This window comes from Microtus pennsylvanicus, chromosome 7, assembly GCF_037038515.1.
Source record: "Microtus pennsylvanicus isolate mMicPen1 chromosome 7, mMicPen1.hap1, whole genome shotgun sequence".
NCBI lineage: Eukaryota > Metazoa > Chordata > Mammalia > Rodentia > Cricetidae > Microtus > Microtus pennsylvanicus.
The window spans coordinates 109,870,579-109,889,767 of record NC_134585.1 but is presented as its reverse complement, the minus strand read 5'-3'; the positions used below and the strand labels follow the sequence as shown (position 1 = coordinate 109,889,767).

Genomic DNA, 19,189 nt, shown 5'->3' with positions numbered 1-19,189 from the left:
CGGCAGAGGTCCAGGGTCGGAGCCCTGCCCTGTTAGGCCTCACCTGCCGAGGCAGCCCCTCCCAGCGGCAGAACCTTTCTCGATCCAACACATCCGCACAGGCCTGCAGCTCCCCATCGTAGTACAGCTGGTTAGGGATGTCCAAGATGGTGGGGTGAGACCTAGGAGGCGGGAGGAGAAAGAACAAGATTCAGGCCCCTCGGGGGAGCCCTGCTCCACCTGCTCCCCACCCCAGTCTCTGGTCCTCCAGCCATGCCCAGGAAACATTCATTGGAGTCGGCTATAAGGACAGAAAGCCAGCCAGCCAGGGCTCTCACTGACCAGTCAAATTCCAAGAATTTAGCACCCATTCTCAGGTTTTAGTTTGCCAAACGAGGACAGTCCAAAATCAAATGATCAACAGTATTAGGTTAAAGCCCCCAAATGAAAGCATGGCCACAAAAGCGTTTACGGACGTCTACAGTCATCACACCATGCCATGCGTGTGGAGGTCAGAGGACCTTGAGGAGTCAGTTCGCTCCTTCCACCCGTAAGTAGGGTCACGGATTCGGGAAATTCCACTTGGGTTGCTAGGTACGTGTACAGAAAGTACTTTTACCCACTGAGCCATCTCAGCCCTGCTGTTTTGAGACTGTGTCTGACTGTAGCCAAGACTAGCCTTTAAACTCTGATTTTTTTTTTTTTTTTTTGATTTTTCGAGACAGGGTTTCTCTGTGGTTTTGGAGCCTGTCCTGGAACTAGCTCTTGTAGACCAGGTTGGTCTCGAACTCACAGAGATCCGCCTGCCTCTGCCTCCCGAGTGCTGGGATTAAAGGAGAGAGCCACCACGGCTCTCAACTATTAAACTCAACTATTAAAACTCAACTATTAAAAAACTCAACTATTAAAAGATTTTTATTCTTTTTAATTATGTGTATTTGTATGTGGTAGTGTGTGGGGCATGGAGGCCAAAGGTGCCAGATCCCCCTGGAGTTACAGTTAAAGGTGACTATGAGCCACTTGACATGGGTGCTGAACAGGTCCTCTGCAACACTTTAACTGCTGAGGCATTTGTCCAGTCCAGATTTATCAAGCTCTTATTGACAGTCTAGAACTCACTTAAGCACTGGCGTTACATAAAGAAGTACATAAAATTGTGAGGGTGGTGTGCCCCTAAAATCCTAACTACTCAGGAAGTTGAGGCAGGATTGCTCAAGCCAAGGGTTAAGATCAGCCTAGGCAACACTGGTAGACCTCGTCTCAAAGGGGAGAGGAAAGTTAGGGATGTACATTAGTGGTAAAACTCTTGAAAGCAATGTGCAAGGTCCTGGGCTCAAGTCCCAGTACCCAATAAAAAAGAAAAACCACAAGTATATAGGCCTGTGTTGAATATGCAATTCAACTAACAATGGTTTTATGGAAAAACTTATGCTCCCTGCCTTTCTTTTTTCTTGTTGGGTTGCCTAGAAACTTAGACCCATCCAGACATATTCTGGTCTGGCGACCTCCGGAGGCAGATAAACCATTGGTCCAAGAAGCAGTGGGCTTGCTCAGTCACAAGGCAGGTAGCTGTAAGAGGGCTGCCAAAGGGAGCCCCTCTTTCACCAGACAAGCAGCAGAGCCGAGGGCAGCGATACCTGTAGTTGCGGAGCAGTTTGGTGATGAACTGGGGGTCATAGCCATTGGGGCCCTTCTTGTACAAGGAGTTGTAGGTGAGCAGGCGCTCTAGCAGAGAGTAGCCAAGTCCGTGCTTCTGTGCCAGCGGCGAACGGAGCACAGGCCCCAGCTGCCGAGGGTCTCCTGCCAGCACTAGCTGCCCTCCTGGATTGCCCGTTTCCTTGACATCCATCAGTCCTGAGAGGCCCGGGAGAAAGGTTAAATGGTGGGACTCACCCCGCTGGTGTGGGGCGGTGTACCTACTGCCCATGCTGAGCCCCCTCACCTGCTATGGCCACCAGACTCTCAGGCTCCATGCAGTGGCCAGCCTCATCGATGAAGATGTGTGTGAAGTGATCGATGGGAAACTGGGCTGACACCAACCTGGGAGTGTCAGGCCAAGCAGGGGTCATTCCCAGGCACCCAGCTACCAATCCTGAACTCTGGCCCTTCATTTCACCCCGCCCTCTGGAACCCTTCCTCTTTCCCTAGCCCTATATACCCTTTTACTTTTTACTAACAAGAGAGAAACAGATCCTGTCCATCCCTTACCTGCTGGCCGTGATGAGGGTAGTGATTAAGACCCGGTATTGCTGAAGATGCTTCTTGGTGGGATATACATACTCTCCTTTCTTAGCATCCCAGTTACAGCAGGTCTGTGGGGTATGGAAGGAAGGACGGGACATCAGCTTGGCTCTTTCCCTTCTCACTCTCATCCTGGCTCTGGACCTCCAGCACTTATTACCTGCCTCCCTCCCTATGCGAAAAAGGAAACTTAAGTCCCCAGAGGAGCCCTGACCAACCCGAAGCCATGCAGCAAGTCTTAGGTGCTCCGAGAACCTCCCAGGCATCCACTGTCCCTTGGCCCTCTACTTCCTATATACCTTAATGTCCTCAGGTACCATTCGGATGTCCCTGCTGGGGGCCAGGAGACGGTAGATGGAGCTGGGCAGGTGGACCCGGAGGCGTTGACAGAGGAGGTCAGCCCCTGAGTTGGATGGCGTACAAGCCAGGATGTGGGCTTGGGGCAGGAGCTTCACTACCTGAGACGAAGAAAAGGATAGTATGGGCAGAAGCTTCCTAGGCCACGGGCCTCGGGCTGCATCTGCCTTCCAGATGCCTGCTTGTCTAGGTGACACTTTAGTAGATTCACATCTGTGTGTTTACAAGTCAACACTCAACAGTCACAATGACCCTAAGTCCCTACCTCCTCTTTGGGTGACTGTTCAGGTGTGGGAATATTCAGGTGACTGGAGGGAATCAAAATTGCAGACAAATGTTGTGTGTGTGGGGGGAATGCATAATTCAATATAGGCCTTGGATTATGCTTCAGCCTCACCTGCTTGATGGCCTCCACTAACGTGACAGTCTTGCCGGTACCTGGAGGCCCAAAGATGATGTAGGGGGCAGGCCGGGTGGTGCCTCTCACAATGTGTTTCATGGCCTGAAGCTGCTCCGGGTTCGACTCCAGACTCCGGTCATACAGCCTGGCACAGGGGTCCAGGAATATGAACTTGAAGTCATCCAGTGTCCCAGAGGCTTCTGGGCCCCCACTCCCGATATCCATACCCCAAGGAGCCCCCAGAACCCCTGCCCACAGTCTCACTTGAACTTCACATCTGAGGGTAGCAGCGAGACCCCACGGGAGGCCACGGGAAAAAGCATGGGCCACAGTAGCCATCGCTCTGTCAACTCCAAGGCCCGGTGCTGGACCCGAAGGGGCTGCCGGTTGAAGGTAAAGTTCACCTTGAAGGTCAGCCCATCCACAAATCGGCTCAGGAGGCTTTGGGCAGAGAATTAAGTGGGAGAATTCTCGTTAGGTGGAGTGGGCAGTAAAAATCTAGGGTCCTGTCCAACTCCTACCATTCTACTCCCAAGAGGTCCTTACAAAGCTCTCTGGGAGGTGAAGTCACACAGCCTGGGGTCTCCCTGCCCTGTGTTCAGGGTCCTAGTCATCTCTGGAGGCAAGACCTCCTAACTCCAGGCCTTAGAGGTCTGAAGGTTGCTTTTGGTTATTTGGTCCTCCCAACACTCACCTTGTGGAAAAGCTCAGCTTGACACGGTCCAGTTCTACCTTGTGTACAAAACCCTTGTAGGTGACAGGGTCTTCCTGGTGGGTCTCAGAGGATAAGAGGGCAAAGAGGTGGTCACCCCGTAGCACCGAGGGACGGCTCTCGGTCACACCAGGAACCTATAGGATATGAACATAAGCAAGCTTTCTTTTCTCTTTTCTTCTTTCCTTCCTTCCTTCCTTCCTTCCTTCCTTCCTTCCTTCCTTCTTTCTTTCTTTCTTTCTTTCTTTCTTTCTTTCTTTCGTTTTTGAGTTGGTTTCTCTGTGTATAGCACTGGCTGTCCTGGAACTCTCTGTAGATAGACCAGGCTAGCTTCGAACTCACAGCAACCTGCCTGTCTACGTTTCTATCCCATGGATGACCACGGAAGGGTCTTAGCCCCAGGTTCTGGCTTCATAGCTGCCACTCACTCAGCTTTCTTCTCCTACAATACAAAGCAAGAAGCAGGTGGAAGAGAAAGGACCAAAGGCTGCTAGAGGTGCCTAGCCTGGGAATCCCAAAAACTCCAGGGTAGATTTTAAAATGTGGTGGCCAATATCCCCAGTCCGGCTAGCTGCCTTCTTGGCCAGCCCAGCTCCAGCTTTGCCTTTAGCACCGCGATGCAAACTTGCTTCCTATAACAACCTTTCCCTGATCATCTTACGTCTCTCCTTTCCCACCTGCATGCTCTCTTGGGCATCAATCCATTCTCATGGGCACATCTGAGTTTGTGTGTATACACTCAAAATGTGAGGGCTGGTGAGATGGCTCAGTGGGTAAAGGTGCCTGCAGCTAAGCCTGACAATCTGAATTCAATCCCTGGCACCTACATGGTGGAAAGAGAAAATAGACTCCTGCCAATTGTCCTTTAACCTCCACATGGATGCTATTCATGTTGCATACACACAAAATAACATATATTATATATACATATATAACACACACACATATATATAATTTTAAAAGCCAATTTTTTTTTGTTGTTGTTGTTTTTGTTTTTCGAGACAGGGTTTCTCTGGCTTTGGAGCCTGTTCTGGAACTAGCTCTTGTAGACCAGGCTGGTCTCGAACTCACAGAGATCCACCTGCCTCTGCCTCCCAAGTGCTGGGATTAAAGGCATGCGCCACCACCGCCCGGCCCAAAATATGTTGAAAGAGCTCTCAGAATCATCCATAAAGCTGAGAAAACAAAGGACTCACCAATATCATATAGCTGGCGGCAAAACTTCTATTAAAATCCCACCACCCATGTGAACTAGCTGTGGTGGGCCATGCCTATAATCCTAGCACCGGGCCAGCAGACACAGGAGGATTAGAAATTCAAGATCAGGGGCTGGAGAGATGGCTCAGTGGCTAAGAGCACTGGCTGCTCTTCCAGAGGTCCTGAGTTCAATTCCCAGCAACCACATGGTGGCTCACAACCATCTGTAATGAGATCTGGTGCCCTCTTCTGGCATGCGGGCATACATGGAGGCAGAATGTAGTATACATAATAAATAAATAAAATATTAAAAAAAAAAAAGAAATTCAAGATCACCCTTAGCTACACAGTAAGTCTGAAGCTAGCCTGGGTCCTGTTTTGGCACATTTTGGGAGACAGGTGGCTCACCTTGCTTTGTCCATACCCTCAGAAACAGGAACTATTTATCCTTTTTGTATGTTTGCCCTGCTGTCAGGGATCACGGCCTGTTAACCTCCCCCAAGCTGACTGTTGTGGACCCCCCTTCCCCACAAGGTTGGATCTGAGCCCTAACCTCCAGTGTGAGCAGCCTGGGATTCTGGTCCGCAGGGTCCCAGGTCATGGGTACCGACTCCAGGTCATAGTGCCGGATGTCATGTTCCATCTGCAGCTCCTCCAGGTGTAGCAGCAGCCGGAACTTCACCTCATAGTTCCTGGATTTCAGGGTTGTCTCCAACTGGGCCCTGGTAGGGATGGTTGAGTCGGGGCAGGAACAGGGTGGGTTGGACGACAGCCCCTGTACTGGGGCTCTACCCTTCCGGTTCACTCATGCCCCACACTGAACATGCTGTGGGCACCGAACCAGCGCAATGAGCACAGACAGGGAGAAGCCAGCAGAGAGAGAAGACGACAAGGGAGCACGTGGCGCAAAGTGCCGGGGCTTACTTGATCTCAGCAACCTCCTTTGGAGAGGTGAAGATACTCGGTCCCTGAAGAAGGGTAGGGAGCAGTTGCCTGAGGCGGAGGGGTGGGTAGTAGGTCCCCAGGGCCAAACTTAACTCCAGTTCATAGCCCCTGGCACTGTGGGAGAGCAGAAAACCCGTCACAAACACAGAAACCCCTCACCTTCAAAGACTGGAAAAGTCCCCATGGAGCGTGCAGGAAACACTCCTCTGTATCATTCTACTCTTTTGGTATGCATGTTGCTGAATCACGCACACAGAAGACATTTCTACAATGACTCCTGTGGTGTGATTCAGTGCTCCCTAGCTCATGCAGCTGCTTGGTCCAAGGTTAGACCATTCTCATTTTTGTAAAACCTAATATCCGAACTCTTCAAAAACACGTATTTTGTGAGCTGGGTGTGGCAGTACAGGCCTATGACCCCAGCACTTAGCACTGGAAATGAGTATAACTGGTTTATGAATTACAGGCTAGCCTGGGCTATACGGCCCAGCTCTTCCAAAAATAAACAACAAATACAAACAATATATGCTCTTTTGAAGAAACAACAACAAAGCAATATGTTTTAAATAATAACCAAGTAACATTCCTTTCACTCAGGAATAGCCAATCTTATTTTTTTCATTTTTTGAGATAGAGGCTTCTCTGTGTAACAGCCCTAGCTGTCCTGGAACTCCCTTGTAGACCAGGCTGGCCTTGAACTCACAGAAATCCATCTACCTGCCTCTGCCTCCCAAATTCTAGGATTAAAGGCATGCCTGGTGGAACAGTCAATCTTAATACTGTTTTTCCTGATGCAAAAGGGATCTGAGACCCAGGGGAGAGAGTTAACTGCAGTTCAGAAAGGGGGCTGTCTCCTAGGTCAGGGGTCTCCCCAAGCGCCCATACTGTCATTATCCAGTTACCGGTCAGGTCTCTCTCCTTCCTCTATCCGGTTGGTCAACACAGGGTTTCTAGTGAGCCGAGGGGTGCGCTTGAAGGGGGTTGTGGGCTTCAGCTGTGCGGCCAGGGGGCTGTGGGCGACGGCAGCCAAGAAGCGAGCAATGTAGAAAGTTTCTGCTCCTTCTGCCCCTGACTCCCCAGGTCCCAGCAGTTCCCAGAGGACGGTGGCTGGGAAGTAGCCCACTATGCTGGTCTTACAGTAGACATGCAGCTCATAGCTTTCACCTGCAAGAAGGTGAGCTGAGTGAGGCAGAGACCCTGGCCACGGCACCCCCATCCCAAGGCAGAAGCCCACTGGACGGAGAAGCTCAGACCACCCAAGGGCTACTTCACCTTACAAGGCCACTCACCTGGGCCCAGTGGGCAGGGCAGGTCCTGTTCACCATGGTAGAAGGCAAACTGGGGTGTCCAGCAGAGTGGAAAGAGATGAGTGAGGGTAACAGGCTTGGTCCCTCCGTTTCGGAGCCTTAGGGTCAGCACCTCCTTGCGGTTCAAATCCAGGCGGATAAGGAGCTGCCCATCTCGGATTTCATGGGGCCCCTGGACTTCCACGTCCACCCCATGCTTCCCATGAAGATACTCATCCCTGGAAAGAGTGGGGAGTCAAGGGGCTATGGGGTGCAAGGACCCTGGACTGGTAACTGCCCAGGGGAAGGTTTCAGGCTTGCTTGGGAACCCACCTCCTCCCAGGATTAATTCCCTGCCTCTCTTCCTTTGGGGGTGGGTAGCGGTGGGAGGTGGAGCTTAAGGAAAGCCACTGGTTTTTTTAAGCCAGACATCCTTTGCTCTTGCCCTCCCTGGCCCACCCACAGGGCATGCACTTACACACCTATCATGAAAGATCCTGGCCAACAGTGATCTGTGTTGTTTGCTGATGTTCGAGCCTGGTTTTATTCGCCTCTTTTCTGGTAGCTGCACATCAGCCCAGCGGTCTAGTTTGAAGAACCTGACCCGAGTCTTGGTGACGAAGGCCAGATTTGCAATCTTCATTCCATACAGCATGGAGGAGAAGCCAGGGGCAGGGGTCCCATAGCTGCCAGAAGCAGAGGACACTGGGAAGTGAGGGAAGGCAGGGTGGCTGTGGAGAGAGGGTGCTGGGGAAGGCCCAAGGGCAGGCTGTTTATTCTCTGCTGGGACATACCAACCCTGCTCAAGGCAGGACAGGACTCAGAGGCAGAGATTCTGGCTAGGGATGGTAGGAATTTTCAACAACTTAAAAGCAAGGCATTGGGGCTTTCGAACACAAAAGAACTGCCTTCAACAGCACTGTGGAGAAAGTCCAATGTTGGGCTGTTGGCTGGGAAGAGAGAGAGAAAAACAGATTTTTTTTTTCAAGGGGGGACTATTTGGGAACATTAAAAAAAAAAGAGTGGATGGAAGAGCTAAGGTTAAGGGGAAGTTGAAAAAGATGGTTCATAGGAGTGGACAGGTCCTAGGCTGTAGGGAGGGCTGAGAAAGGGGTCATAGAGAGCAGAGATGTCCAGAGTGTGGGCAAGGTGGCGGATCGGACAGCAGTTTCCACCGGAAGTCAAAGGGTGCAGGTGGAACCCAAGCAGGAAGGGAAAGGATCCTTCTCCCGAGATCAAATAGCCTGGCTTTGTGCCTAGAGAGGTGAAGACAGGAAAGTGGTCAGCAGGGCGGCCTCGGGCTCAGTGCCCGGTGTTGAGCGCAGTCTACTCCACATATACACTCATGGAGGCATGGTAGGTGCCAAGCACTGCACCTGAGGCTGGTTCCGAGCTGCCAGACTTAGATCCAGCCTTGAGGACCACTCAGAGAGAACCCATGCATGCCAGCGTGGTGTGATGGGACAAAGTCGCTGAGACTGTCCAGAGCAGCTCAGGGGGCCAAGCCAGGCCTCTAAGGACTGTCTGGGGCAGGGGCGGGTATCTGAGTGGGCGTTCCTCAAGGGAGAGGAAGCACTAGGCCAGCAAACTGATGGGTATGGGTGACGGGGCTATACATTCCAGCTGCTTCAGCTGGGCTACCTTACCCCACCAACACCTTGCTTTCCTCCTCTTTTGAACTACTGGGGTCTATGGAGCTCAGAGGTTAAGAATGCTACCTAGCATTTGTGAGGCCTGAGGTTCAACGCCTAGCACCAAAAAACAAAAATGACCTCCCCCCAATATCCCAAAAACAAAAAAATAAGGTGGGAATTGAAGTACTGCCTTAAAAGGTCACCATGGGGCTGACTTGAGATACTGGCATTGTAGGAAACCATTAGCCCAGTGCTTGGCATGAAGCAGACCTCAATAAGGGAGAGTGATGGTTAGTGTCACATACAGCTGGTTTGTAGTACAGTGAAAGGTTCAAAGAAAGGGATGACGGGAGGTGGCAGAGACGGGCAGATCCAGATAGTTTTACATGGCAGGCCAGGAGTCTGGATTTGACCCTGACTTTCAGCAGTCCTTCACTTCCCTTTTCTGGTACCCAGGAGCCTGAGGATGCTCCCAAACACATGACATATTTGATGAACATAGTCAAGATCTGGAGGAGTGCTATCCTCCCTCAGGGCTTGTTGGGACCGTTGGTGTTATTACAGCATATCCTAGCAACTGTTTGGTGATTTTTAGGAACCCATGGCTAGGGATAAATCAGAGTGGTTGCTTAAAAGAGCACACAGTAAGGTCCTTTGGGGCTCTGAACATCTCCCCGTGTTCCACACCTGCAACTCTGCCTCTCTCCTTCATCCCAAGAAAGGAGAGCAGTATGATTCAGACAACATTGAAGAGGCTATGATCTCTTTTAAAGGAGTGGTTAAGTCATTTGAAAGCATAGTGAGAAATGCCTGGTCGCCATTAGCTGCTAGCGTTAGTATTTGTATTAGTAGAAAGAGGTCTAATCACAGCAGGAGTAGGAGTAGTAAGGAGACTTACTTTCAGCCCTCGTCAGAGGCTACCCTGTAGTTACAGAACCACTGCAGTTGGTGGGTTTTAAGCAGGGGAGTGGCAAGATCATATTTGCATTTCAGATCACTCTGGCATCAGGATTGGAGGATGGATATGCTGGAGGCAAGACTGTAGGCAGGGAGACCAGTTAGAAGAAGGCCACTGCAGTTGTTTGGTTAAAAGACACCGAAGGCCTGAATGAGGCAGTGGGAGAAACAGAGCAGGGGTCAGATCTGATCACATTTAGAATGCAAATGAGCAGAATCCGGTGACTGACAGGAAGGAGAATAGAGAGTGGCAAGGGAAGCATCAGGAATACCCAAAGGACTTTGGTTCTGGGACTGTCCCAGAGGAAGGAGAAGACAAGTAGCTAGAAGGACCATCACGTTTGCATTGGTCATGCTGGGTTTGAGATGTCTGAGGTCCAGAGGCAGCCCTGGCTATGTGAAGCAGGAGCTGGGAGCTCGAACCAAGGTCAAGGCCAGAATCTAATAATATTAGGGAGTCCCCTGTGGTAGTTAACAAAAGACTCGTGCTTGGGACCTCCCTAGGGAGGTGTAGTCTAAGAATAGTCAAGGCCAACACAAGGCCAGGGAGGAAGAGAAAACAGACGAAACAGAAAGAGAGAGAGAGAGAGAGAGAGAGAGAGAGAGAGAGAGAGAGAGAGAGAACATGGTAGGACCAGGCAAGCTGACTCACATCCAGCACTTGGGAGGCAGAGGCTGAAGACCACTCCAAATCCAATGTTAACCTAGTCTACATAATAGGGTGCAGACTCTCCAGGGCTACACAGTAAGACACTGTCTCTAAAACAAACCAAGCTGAGCATGGTGGCGCACACCTTTAATCCCAGCACTCGGGAGGCAGAGGGAGGTGGATCTCTGTGAGTTTGAAGCCAGCCTGGGCTACCTAGTGAGTTCCATGCCAGCTAAAGCCACACGTTAAGACTCTGTCCCAAAAACAAACAACAAACAAAAACCCCAAAGAAATAGAAGATTGGTGATATAACGGGTAAAGGAGTTTGCCACCCATTCTGACAGCTTGAGCTCACCCCTGAGAGCTACATATATATGGTGGAAGGGAAAAGCTGACTCCCGTAATTGTCCTCTGACCTCTACACAAGCACACACTAAATAAATATAATTTTAAAAGGAACAAAATTGGGATGTGGATATGGAGGCGTCTACAGTGGAAATAATGATAGAAAACGACAGATGGGCGGTGTGGCGCACGCTTTTAATCCCAGCAATCAAAAGGCGGAGGCAGGGAAATCTCTGAGTTGGAGGCCAGCCTGGTCTACAGAGGGAGTTTCAGGACGGCCAGGACTACACAGGGAAACCCTGTCTCAAAAAAACCAACAAAAACAAAAAACCAACAAGGAAAAAAAGAAAAGGACAGAACAGAAGCTAACAGTCCCATGTAGGTAAACTTACCTAGGTTTAAGTACGCATGCATAAGGAGAAATGAGAAAGGAGTTCAATGAGAGAGTTAAGCATGGAAGCCAGACAGCACTGCATATGCGGTGTAAAAAGGCCTTTATTCCAAACCCGTGCTGAAGGGGGTGCACACCAACCTGTTACTTGATGAGCACCCTTCTTGACTATACACACACAAACACAGTTCTGGGACAATGTTTTACAGTGCCATCTTTCTCCTCTGAACAGCTGCGGAAAGTACGACACCTTTAATTTAAACGGGGAAGTCAATTCTCCAAGGACAGAGGCAGGCTTCCCCACATCTTTGGGTGGTATAATAATCGTAGGCATGGACAAACCTGTCCTTTAAACAATTCCAGTGAGACACACTCTCGGAAGTAGGATTTCTGGGCGGGCCAAAGAGAAAGAACGAACTTTCACAACTTTAGTAGGAAGGTAATTTTCTTTTGGCGCTAGAAGCTGGTCTCCAGCTCATGCTCCCACCGTCTCAGCCTTTGAAATGCTGGATTTATAGGCTTCTGCCACCACACCCAGGACAACTGGTCATTTCTGCAAAATTGCCTCCTAGACCAGCATTACACACTTATGTTCTCATTAGTAAGAGCTTCAGAATGTCCGCTTTCCAGTCCCCAACAGCAGAAAGCTTCAACTGTTTAATCTTTTTTTTTTTTTTTAAGTTTTTCAAGATAGGGTTTCTCTGTGTAACAGTCCTAGCTGGAAAGATCCACAGACTAGGCTGGCCTTAAACTCACAGAGATCCGCCTTCCTCGGCCTCCTGAGTGCTGGATGAAAGGTCTGTGCCACGTGCCCCTGCCACCCAGCTAATTGTTGACATTTTTTACATTCTTTTTTAAAATTGAGACAAGGTCTCTTGTAGCTCAGGCTGGCCTAAACTCCCGATCCTCCTGCCTCCACCAGGCACAAGACACTTCTTGTCTAGCTAGCTTTTGCCACCGTCTGTTAAATATTTTTTAAAGTACCTTATTTAAATCCTTACCTTCTTGGTCAGTCACACAGCTGACGGGGTCTCACTATGTAGCTCTGACTTGCCTCCAGCTTGCATAGACTCTCCAGCCGCTACCTCCCAAGAGACGAGATTACATCTTCCACGAACCGTCTTTTGTGTTGCCTCTGAAAGTGGCCTAGGCCTATCTGTCGTCATTTTATCTAGGCTCTGTTAACTGCTTCTGACCTTGCCATCTCTCCTCCCATGCCTGGTCTATCACATTCGTAGGCAGGGGCACTGAACACAGACCCAGGCACATGCCCACTAACAACTCCACAGTGCACAAACCCACTTCCCCCTTTGGTATGCCACACTGATCATAGTTACAATGACATGCAACAGCAACAGCAGCAGCTCTACCCGCAGAACACTTTGCTGAGTGCTTACTGGGTGGTGTGCTAAGTACCCAAATGCATGACCTTGTCTGTTTCTCACAACTCTTTCCAACACAGAAACCATTATTGCAGGGAAAAGGTGCCAGCCAAAGAAACCCACCCTGGCCTTTAAACCAGAGCTAGTGAAAGAAACACTTTTAGTCCTGAACCGAGAACCTAAGAAACATGCCCTGACCCTGAAACCAGACTTCTCCTTCCTCAATAAATCTCTCTCCCTCTCTTGATAGGGTTTCTCTGTGTAGCCCTTGCTGTTCTTGAACTTGCTCTGTAGACCAGACTGGCCTCGACCTCAGAGATCCAGCTGCCTCTGCCTCCCAAGTGCTGGCATTAAAGGCTTGTGACACCATCACCAGGCATAAATATAACTCTTTCTCAAGAGTCTTGGGTGAAGATCTTCATTTGCTGGCACAGAATAAAAGAACCTTGCTGAGATGTTCCCTTGGGGAACCAAGCAACCATCCAGAGCACCTTGGAGTCAGGAATCACCCGACTTCCCCACCTCTCACTCCAAGGCTCTGTCCTACAGAGTCGCCTGAACAAGTCCGGACGTCTCTCCCTTCAGGGCTGAGCTGTGGTCCTCCGGCAGCTCCAGCCTCCAGAGCTGTCCTATTGTGGCTCTAGGTATAGCCTGGCTTCCTGATAGGCCAGGACATTTTTGCAGCTCCAGGGCTGTAACACTCACACCCTAAGGATTATCACCACGGGTGCTGACTAGTCACTTACCCACAGGCACTTTAGCCACTCCCGTCACTGCTCCTCAGCAGGCTTTCCTGTCTTTACAGAGTCCTTAGAGCCCGCTGCCCCACTATTGGCCTCTGTTGTTTCTCAAATGGCGGCCAATCAAAAACAAACAAGCAAAACAACAAACAGCAACAACAATAAAACCAAATCAGAATCTAGTGTCAGACTTGGAAGTGATCTTAAAGCGACATGGATTGGAGTCTTACAAACTCAGGGTGCAGTTCTCATTAATGGGTCAAAATCAGGTTTGGATTTATTTTGGGGGGATTTTTGAAACAAATCCTAGCCATGTAGCCAAGGCTAGCCTTAAACCTGTGGTGTGCTCTCTCTGCCTCTACCTCTCTACCACTGCAATTACAGACATGAGCCATCACGCCTGCCATCCCAGTACTTAGGAAGTTGAGGCAGGAGGATTGAACCCAACCTAATTAAACATAGTCTCTCTCTCTCTCTCTCTCTCTCTCTCTCTCTCTCTCTCTCTCTCTCTCTCACACACACACACACACACACACACACACACACAGTCAACAATAGGGACAGAATGTATTGCTATCGCTGTTGCAGGCAGACAGTTTTACGAAGGCTACGTAAACTACGAGGCTACTAAGAATAGTGCAGTTTTCACTGAGGGACAATGGGGAAAGACACCAAAGCACCCTCAATGCAAAAAGCCAAGAATATTTCTAAAACCTTGACTACATCCGTCTATTTTATCTTATTGGTTTGCTTTTGATGTTTTTTTTTTTTAAAATAGATTTTTATTTTATATGAAGAAGTGTTTTGCTATATACATCTGCACACAGCCTGTGGTGTGTTCGGTACCTGCAGAGGCCAGAAAGTGTCATAATGTCCTGGAACTGGAGTGACAGATAGCTGTGAGCTGCCACGTGGGTTCTGGGAATTGAAACCTGGCCTTCTGTGAAAGCATGAAGTGCTCTTAAACCCTGAGCCATCGCTCCAGCGCCTATTTTTTTTTTTTCGAGACAGGGTTTCTCTGTGGCTTTGGAGCCTGTCCTGGAACTAGTTCTTGTAGACCAGGCTGGTCTCGAACTCAGAGATCTGCCTGCCTCTGCCTCCCAAGTGCTGGGATTAAAGGCGTGCGCCACCACCGCCCGGCTCCAGCGCCTATTTTTGATTAACATTTTATTTATTTTTTGAGAACTTCAAACATATCGTATGTTTTGATCATATTCACCTTCCATCCCACCTCCGACTCCCTGAATGTTTTATCCTCACAGAAGTCCTCAGCTAGGGGTGGGGCCTCGTGAACTCCTTCCCCGCCCATGCTGAAATTCTCTGGTGACCAGAGCCGCTGTGAGTTCAAGGTCTCGTCATGCCTTCACACAGCACCCCCCTTTCTGCTCTCACACTTTCCTCACCCTTCTTCTAAGATGCCCCCTGAACGTTGGGTAGGAGGTGCTTTTGAATTTTGGGGTTTTGTTGTTTTCTGAGACAGGGTCCTGGAACTAGCTCTGTAGACCAGGCTGGCCTAGATCTCACAGAGATCCGCCTGCCTCTGCCTCCCGAGTGCTGGGATTAAAGGCGTGCAGCACCACCACCCAGCAATTTTGATTTTTCTGAAACATTGTATTATATAGCCCAGGATGACTTCAAACTTGCTATATGCCAAGGGCACTCTTAAGCTCCTGATCGTTCTGCCCCCTACCCGTCAAATGCTGGTATTACAGGCATGTGCCGCTAGACTAGGCTCTCGGTCTTTTATTTTGAAGGCTTTCATCTATATTATCTATAATCCCAGGAGCACTGAGGCAGTTGAGTCAGGAGGAATGTCCAAGGCTGAGACAAAACAATAGTCCCAAAGTTGAGGTCAAACACAGTGAGATTTTGGACAGCCTAGCAGGATCCTGCTTCACTGCCCTCTCCCACCAAAAAAGGTTGATAACAAAACAGCTGGAGTAAGTAGCTCAATTGGAGAGCACTTACCTGCCCTATGCAAGGTCCTGGGTTTCATCCCCAAGTACCAAGAAAAAAAAAAGTAAGACTAACAAAGCAAAACTAACTCCTTCCATAACCTCCTGTGGGCTCCAGCTCCTGCCTCTTGTTCACTGAATATAAAGTCACCTCCCTGGGAAGCAGCGATTCCTCCTAGTGGGAGGTCCCCAGAACTCCTGGGAAGGCTGACTTGCTTTGTTCACGCAAGCCCATTCTCTTGGTCAACTGGAATCCAACTGGACTCTGCAAGCATTTTCTGGGCGTCTACTACATGCAAATGCTATGTTGAGGACTGAGAGCTGAGACACAAAGAAGTAAAGGCAGGGGACTTGTAAGCGTGCTGGGGAAGGCAGCGTGGAGCTCTAATGAGAAGCAGCGCAATCCGGTTGTGAACAGACTATGGGCAGTGTGGAAAGAGTAAGCTGTGAGACTCTAGAGGAAGAAGCCATTAATCTCAGTCTGCTTTTAAAGAACACATAGCAGGGCTGACGAGATGGCTGAAAGGGAGTGGTGCTTTGCCGTCAAATCCGATGACCCAAGTTCAATCCACACACACGTACTCACTGCATAGGAGGGGCTGGGGATGGAATTCAATTGGTAGTGGAGTGTTTGCTTAGCTCACACAAAGCCCTCCAAGGTAGCAGCTCAGAGCCATCAAGGTCAGCTTGGGGTACAGAAGACCCTATTAAAAAGGGGTGGGGGAGCCGGGCGGTGGTGGCGCACGCCTTTAATCCCAGCACTCGGGAGGCAGAGGCAGGTGGATCTCTGTGAGTTCGAGGCCAGCCTGGTCTACAAGAGCTAGTTCCAGGACAGGCTCCAAAGCTACAGAGAAACCCTGTCTCGAAAAACTAAAAAAAAAAAAAAGGGGGGTGGGGGATACACAGAAAGCTTAGCCTCTGTCCACGTAGAACTCTCCACCAGCTGGGAGAAAGGGGCATTCGATAAAACCCACCGCGACTTCTGCTTTCTCGAGTGACTTGGGGAACATACTACGCACCACGAGCGTCTCTAAAATACCCAAGTCAAACATTCCTGTTTTGTTGAGTAGGTCTCATGACAGGATATAAACCCACATTCTGGGGCTTTCTTCCTCCGCTGCCGCACTAAAACTTTATCTTTCCTTCAAGGCCAAGGTCAGTCTCCCAGTTTTATTTGGGTGAAACACAAGGGCATACAGTAAAAATTACCTTAGGGCTACAGATGCCGTTCAGTGGTGGAGGGTTTGCTTGCCTAGCAAATGCAAGGCCCTGGGTTCAATCTCCAGCACTGCAAAATAAATTGGAAAAAATAGGAGCAAACCCCAGCTATGGTGGGGGCGTGCCTATAGTTCTAGCACACAAGAGGTGGAGAAAGGAGAAATGAGAAAGTCAAGGTCAGCCTTGGCTACCTAGTAATTTAGAGTCTAGCCTGGGGTACGTGAAATTCTGTCTCAAAAGCCAAACAGGGGATTGGAGAGATGGCGACTAGAGTTAGAGTCTCAAGCACCCGTGGTGAATAGCTCATAACTGCCTATATATATATATATATATATATATATATATATATATATATATATATCCAGCTCCAGGGAATCTGATGCCCTCTTTAGGCCTTGTGGGCACTGGAATACATAGAGTGTGTACATGCACACATAAAGTAAAAAAAGAAAAATCTTAAAACAAAACATCAAACCCCAACAACAAAAGATTTAAAATCCAACACATTATAGCAGCCAGAAATGGCACTTTAAGTCAAATCTGCTATTTCAGGATTTGGGAACCTGAGGTGGGAGAAGTTCAAAAGTTTGAGGCTAGTCTAGGCAGTAATAAACTTGACTGAAATAAACAGATCAATCCCTCTATCTATTGCACATAGTTTTTTGGGTTTTTTTTTTTTTTTTTTTGGTATGCAACCCACCATAGTTGCCTTCTGCCAGGAACTGAAAAGTTGATCAGTTTTGGAGTTGACAAAGACTGCTAGGTTAAACTTAAAGTCCGAGCCTTCTTGACTGGGCCTTGAATTTGGCTCCCTCCACCCTTGGCTTTAGGTCTGTCCATCTCAGTTGTACTAAGAAGCCTAAGTTAGTTTAGTGAGAAACTCCCCTGCTCTGGAGACCCCATCAACTCTCTCATCCTCGACTGCCTATAGCAAGGATTGCTCTTGGTGTGCAATGCTTTCATTCAGTAAACAAGGCACTGATGTCTCCAACTGCTACTGCTCCGGATCCCTAGCAATCCGGTGTGTTTGGAGTTATGCTTTCTCTCCCCTCCTGCCAGAGTACCTGACTTGTGTTCAGAGCCCCCCGGGCTTAACAGGCATGGGTGAACACACATGGGCGGGGGTTGACTATCCCCTGGCAAGGGTTCTTTCCTTCCAACGTTGTCCTTACTGTCTCTATCACCACCACTTTACCCTGTCGTACAGTACAGGGTACACTACAGACCACTACACGCTGTACGCCTATCATAGCCTTCGATGTTCACTGCAGTGTTCATCTGTGTGTTCCCACAGTGCCCAGCAGAATGTGGAGCATAAAACAGGTCAGCATCGTCTCTTCGCCTCTTTTTCAGAAGCTGCTCAACCCTCTTAATACTCCTTTCAAGACATATGCTCATTAGTAACTAATATTCTGGTAGACATGGACAATCCCTATGTTCTCCCTAGCCTCAAGCCACGCTGCCATTACTAATTCCGTCTAAGACTTGCCCCCAAACACAGCAGCCATATCTCACCCATACAGGCATTTTAGGTAGTTGCAACTCAAAGTCTCTCAAAAATCTGTTAAGTCCCAATCCCATTTCCCTATTTATTAGTGCAACTCTTTATACCCATCCCAGTTAAATTGCTTCTTCGTCTTCCATCCAAGGCAGCAGCCTGTTGATAGAGGTGTTTCGAAGCACGCGTCTATGGTTTGACAGAAGTCTCTTTGATTTTTCACTTGGGTGGTAACAGGAAAAGGAAACCAAATATCTCAGCCATGGGGAAAAGGGGCCTCCAGGAGGCTGTCCCTGGCCCTGGGTCTCCATGGAGAAGCCACAGGTGCTAATGGAGGTTTGACTGCCTACGCAGTTTGTGCTCTTTTTCTCCCTGAAGCTCCCGGAGAGTCTCCCGCCTACCCTGGGCCTCTTCAGCTCTCCCGTAGCGTGGACCGTGGGGGCAGTGGCCCCTCAACGAGGGGGCGGGGATCCATCCCCCGCTTAGCCCGCGCCTGCAGCGCCTTCCCTGTGGGGCTCCCCTCCCCCACCACTGAGCCCCGGTTGCTGCGAGCCACGCGTGGGCACGGACCCCTCCCCGCCCGGCCGGGTTGTGCAGAGCGGGAGGGCTCGGGGTGGCGCTGGCTGGGCGTGGGCAGGCGCGGAAGGAGGTCTGCCAGCACCCGACCGGCCCTATCGGCCCGGGGCTGCATCCCTGTGCACCCGCGGCGGGAAGGTGGCCCCACCGCCCCGGCGCTGGCCCGGAGCCTTGGGGCCCGTGGTGGGCCGGTCCGTACCTGGGCTTGAAGTCGCGGTTGTAAATCGCCCGCAGCCGCTCGCGATCTGTCTCCAGGTCCAGTCCCCGTTCGGCCAGGAAACTCTCGAACCTCTGGCCAACCTCCCGGAGCTTTCGGCAGCTGAACTTGCTGGGCATCGCGGCGGCGGCTGCGGCCCAGGCAGGAGGGTCCGTGGAAATGAAACTGAAAGTCGCCGCCGCGATTTAGAGTTGGCTGCTCTGGGGTGAGGGTGCAAAGGGGAAAAGCCCCCTACCTCTGACGTCTGCGCCTGCCAGCTACAGTCTCCCCGCCAGCCACCCCTCCACCGTCCTTCTCCTACCTGAGCCTTCCTTTTGGGCTCTTCGTCCTATCCCCTCCCCCTCTTCGCATTAACTCTTTCCTAAGGAGTCTGACCCCTCCCTCAGGGCCCTCCCCTTACCCCAAGCTCCCTCCCCTGGCTGGTAGCCAGGATCCGAACGCCGCTATCGCCTGGGGCCCCCTAAACAGCCGGGAGGACCTTGGAGTCTCAACTAGGGCTACTCCCACGCC

General features: G+C 50.1%; 1 protein-coding gene across 6 annotated transcripts in view; it reads right to left on the bottom strand.

Annotated features, from left to right (window-relative positions):
- The window catches only part of Mov10 (Mov10 RNA helicase), a 22,955-nt gene extending 3,766 nt beyond the window's left edge, over window positions 1-19,189 (bottom strand). Inside the window, exons 1-15 of one of the 6 annotated variants that reach the window (XM_075981716.1) lie at window positions 19,080-19,189; window positions 18,662-18,844; window positions 7,600-7,803; window positions 7,121-7,356; window positions 6,734-6,995; window positions 5,811-5,945; window positions 5,440-5,608; window positions 3,672-3,826; window positions 3,242-3,418; window positions 2,975-3,122; window positions 2,520-2,678; window positions 2,188-2,291; window positions 1,922-2,019; window positions 1,617-1,833; window positions 44-161 (exon numbers count right to left, since the gene is read on the bottom strand). In XM_075981716.1, the coding sequence (XP_075837831.1) occupies window positions 44-161; window positions 1,617-1,833; window positions 1,922-2,019; window positions 2,188-2,291; window positions 2,520-2,678; window positions 2,975-3,122; window positions 3,242-3,418; window positions 3,672-3,826; window positions 5,440-5,608; window positions 5,811-5,945; window positions 6,734-6,995; window positions 7,121-7,356; window positions 7,600-7,803; window positions 18,662-18,798 (2,319 nt within the window). In that variant the 5' untranslated portion in view covers window positions 18,799-18,844; window positions 19,080-19,189. Of the gene's footprint in view, window positions 1-43; window positions 162-1,616; window positions 1,834-1,921; window positions 2,020-2,187; window positions 2,292-2,519; window positions 2,679-2,974; window positions 3,123-3,241; window positions 3,419-3,671; window positions 3,827-5,439; window positions 5,609-5,810; window positions 5,946-6,733; window positions 6,996-7,120; window positions 7,357-7,599; window positions 8,374-9,649; window positions 9,791-12,094; window positions 12,161-16,379; window positions 16,442-18,661; window positions 18,880-18,980; window positions 19,031-19,079 lie in introns of those variants that run through there. The other 5 variants (XM_075981712.1, XM_075981711.1, XM_075981713.1 and 2 more) reach the window with 5 other exon arrangements.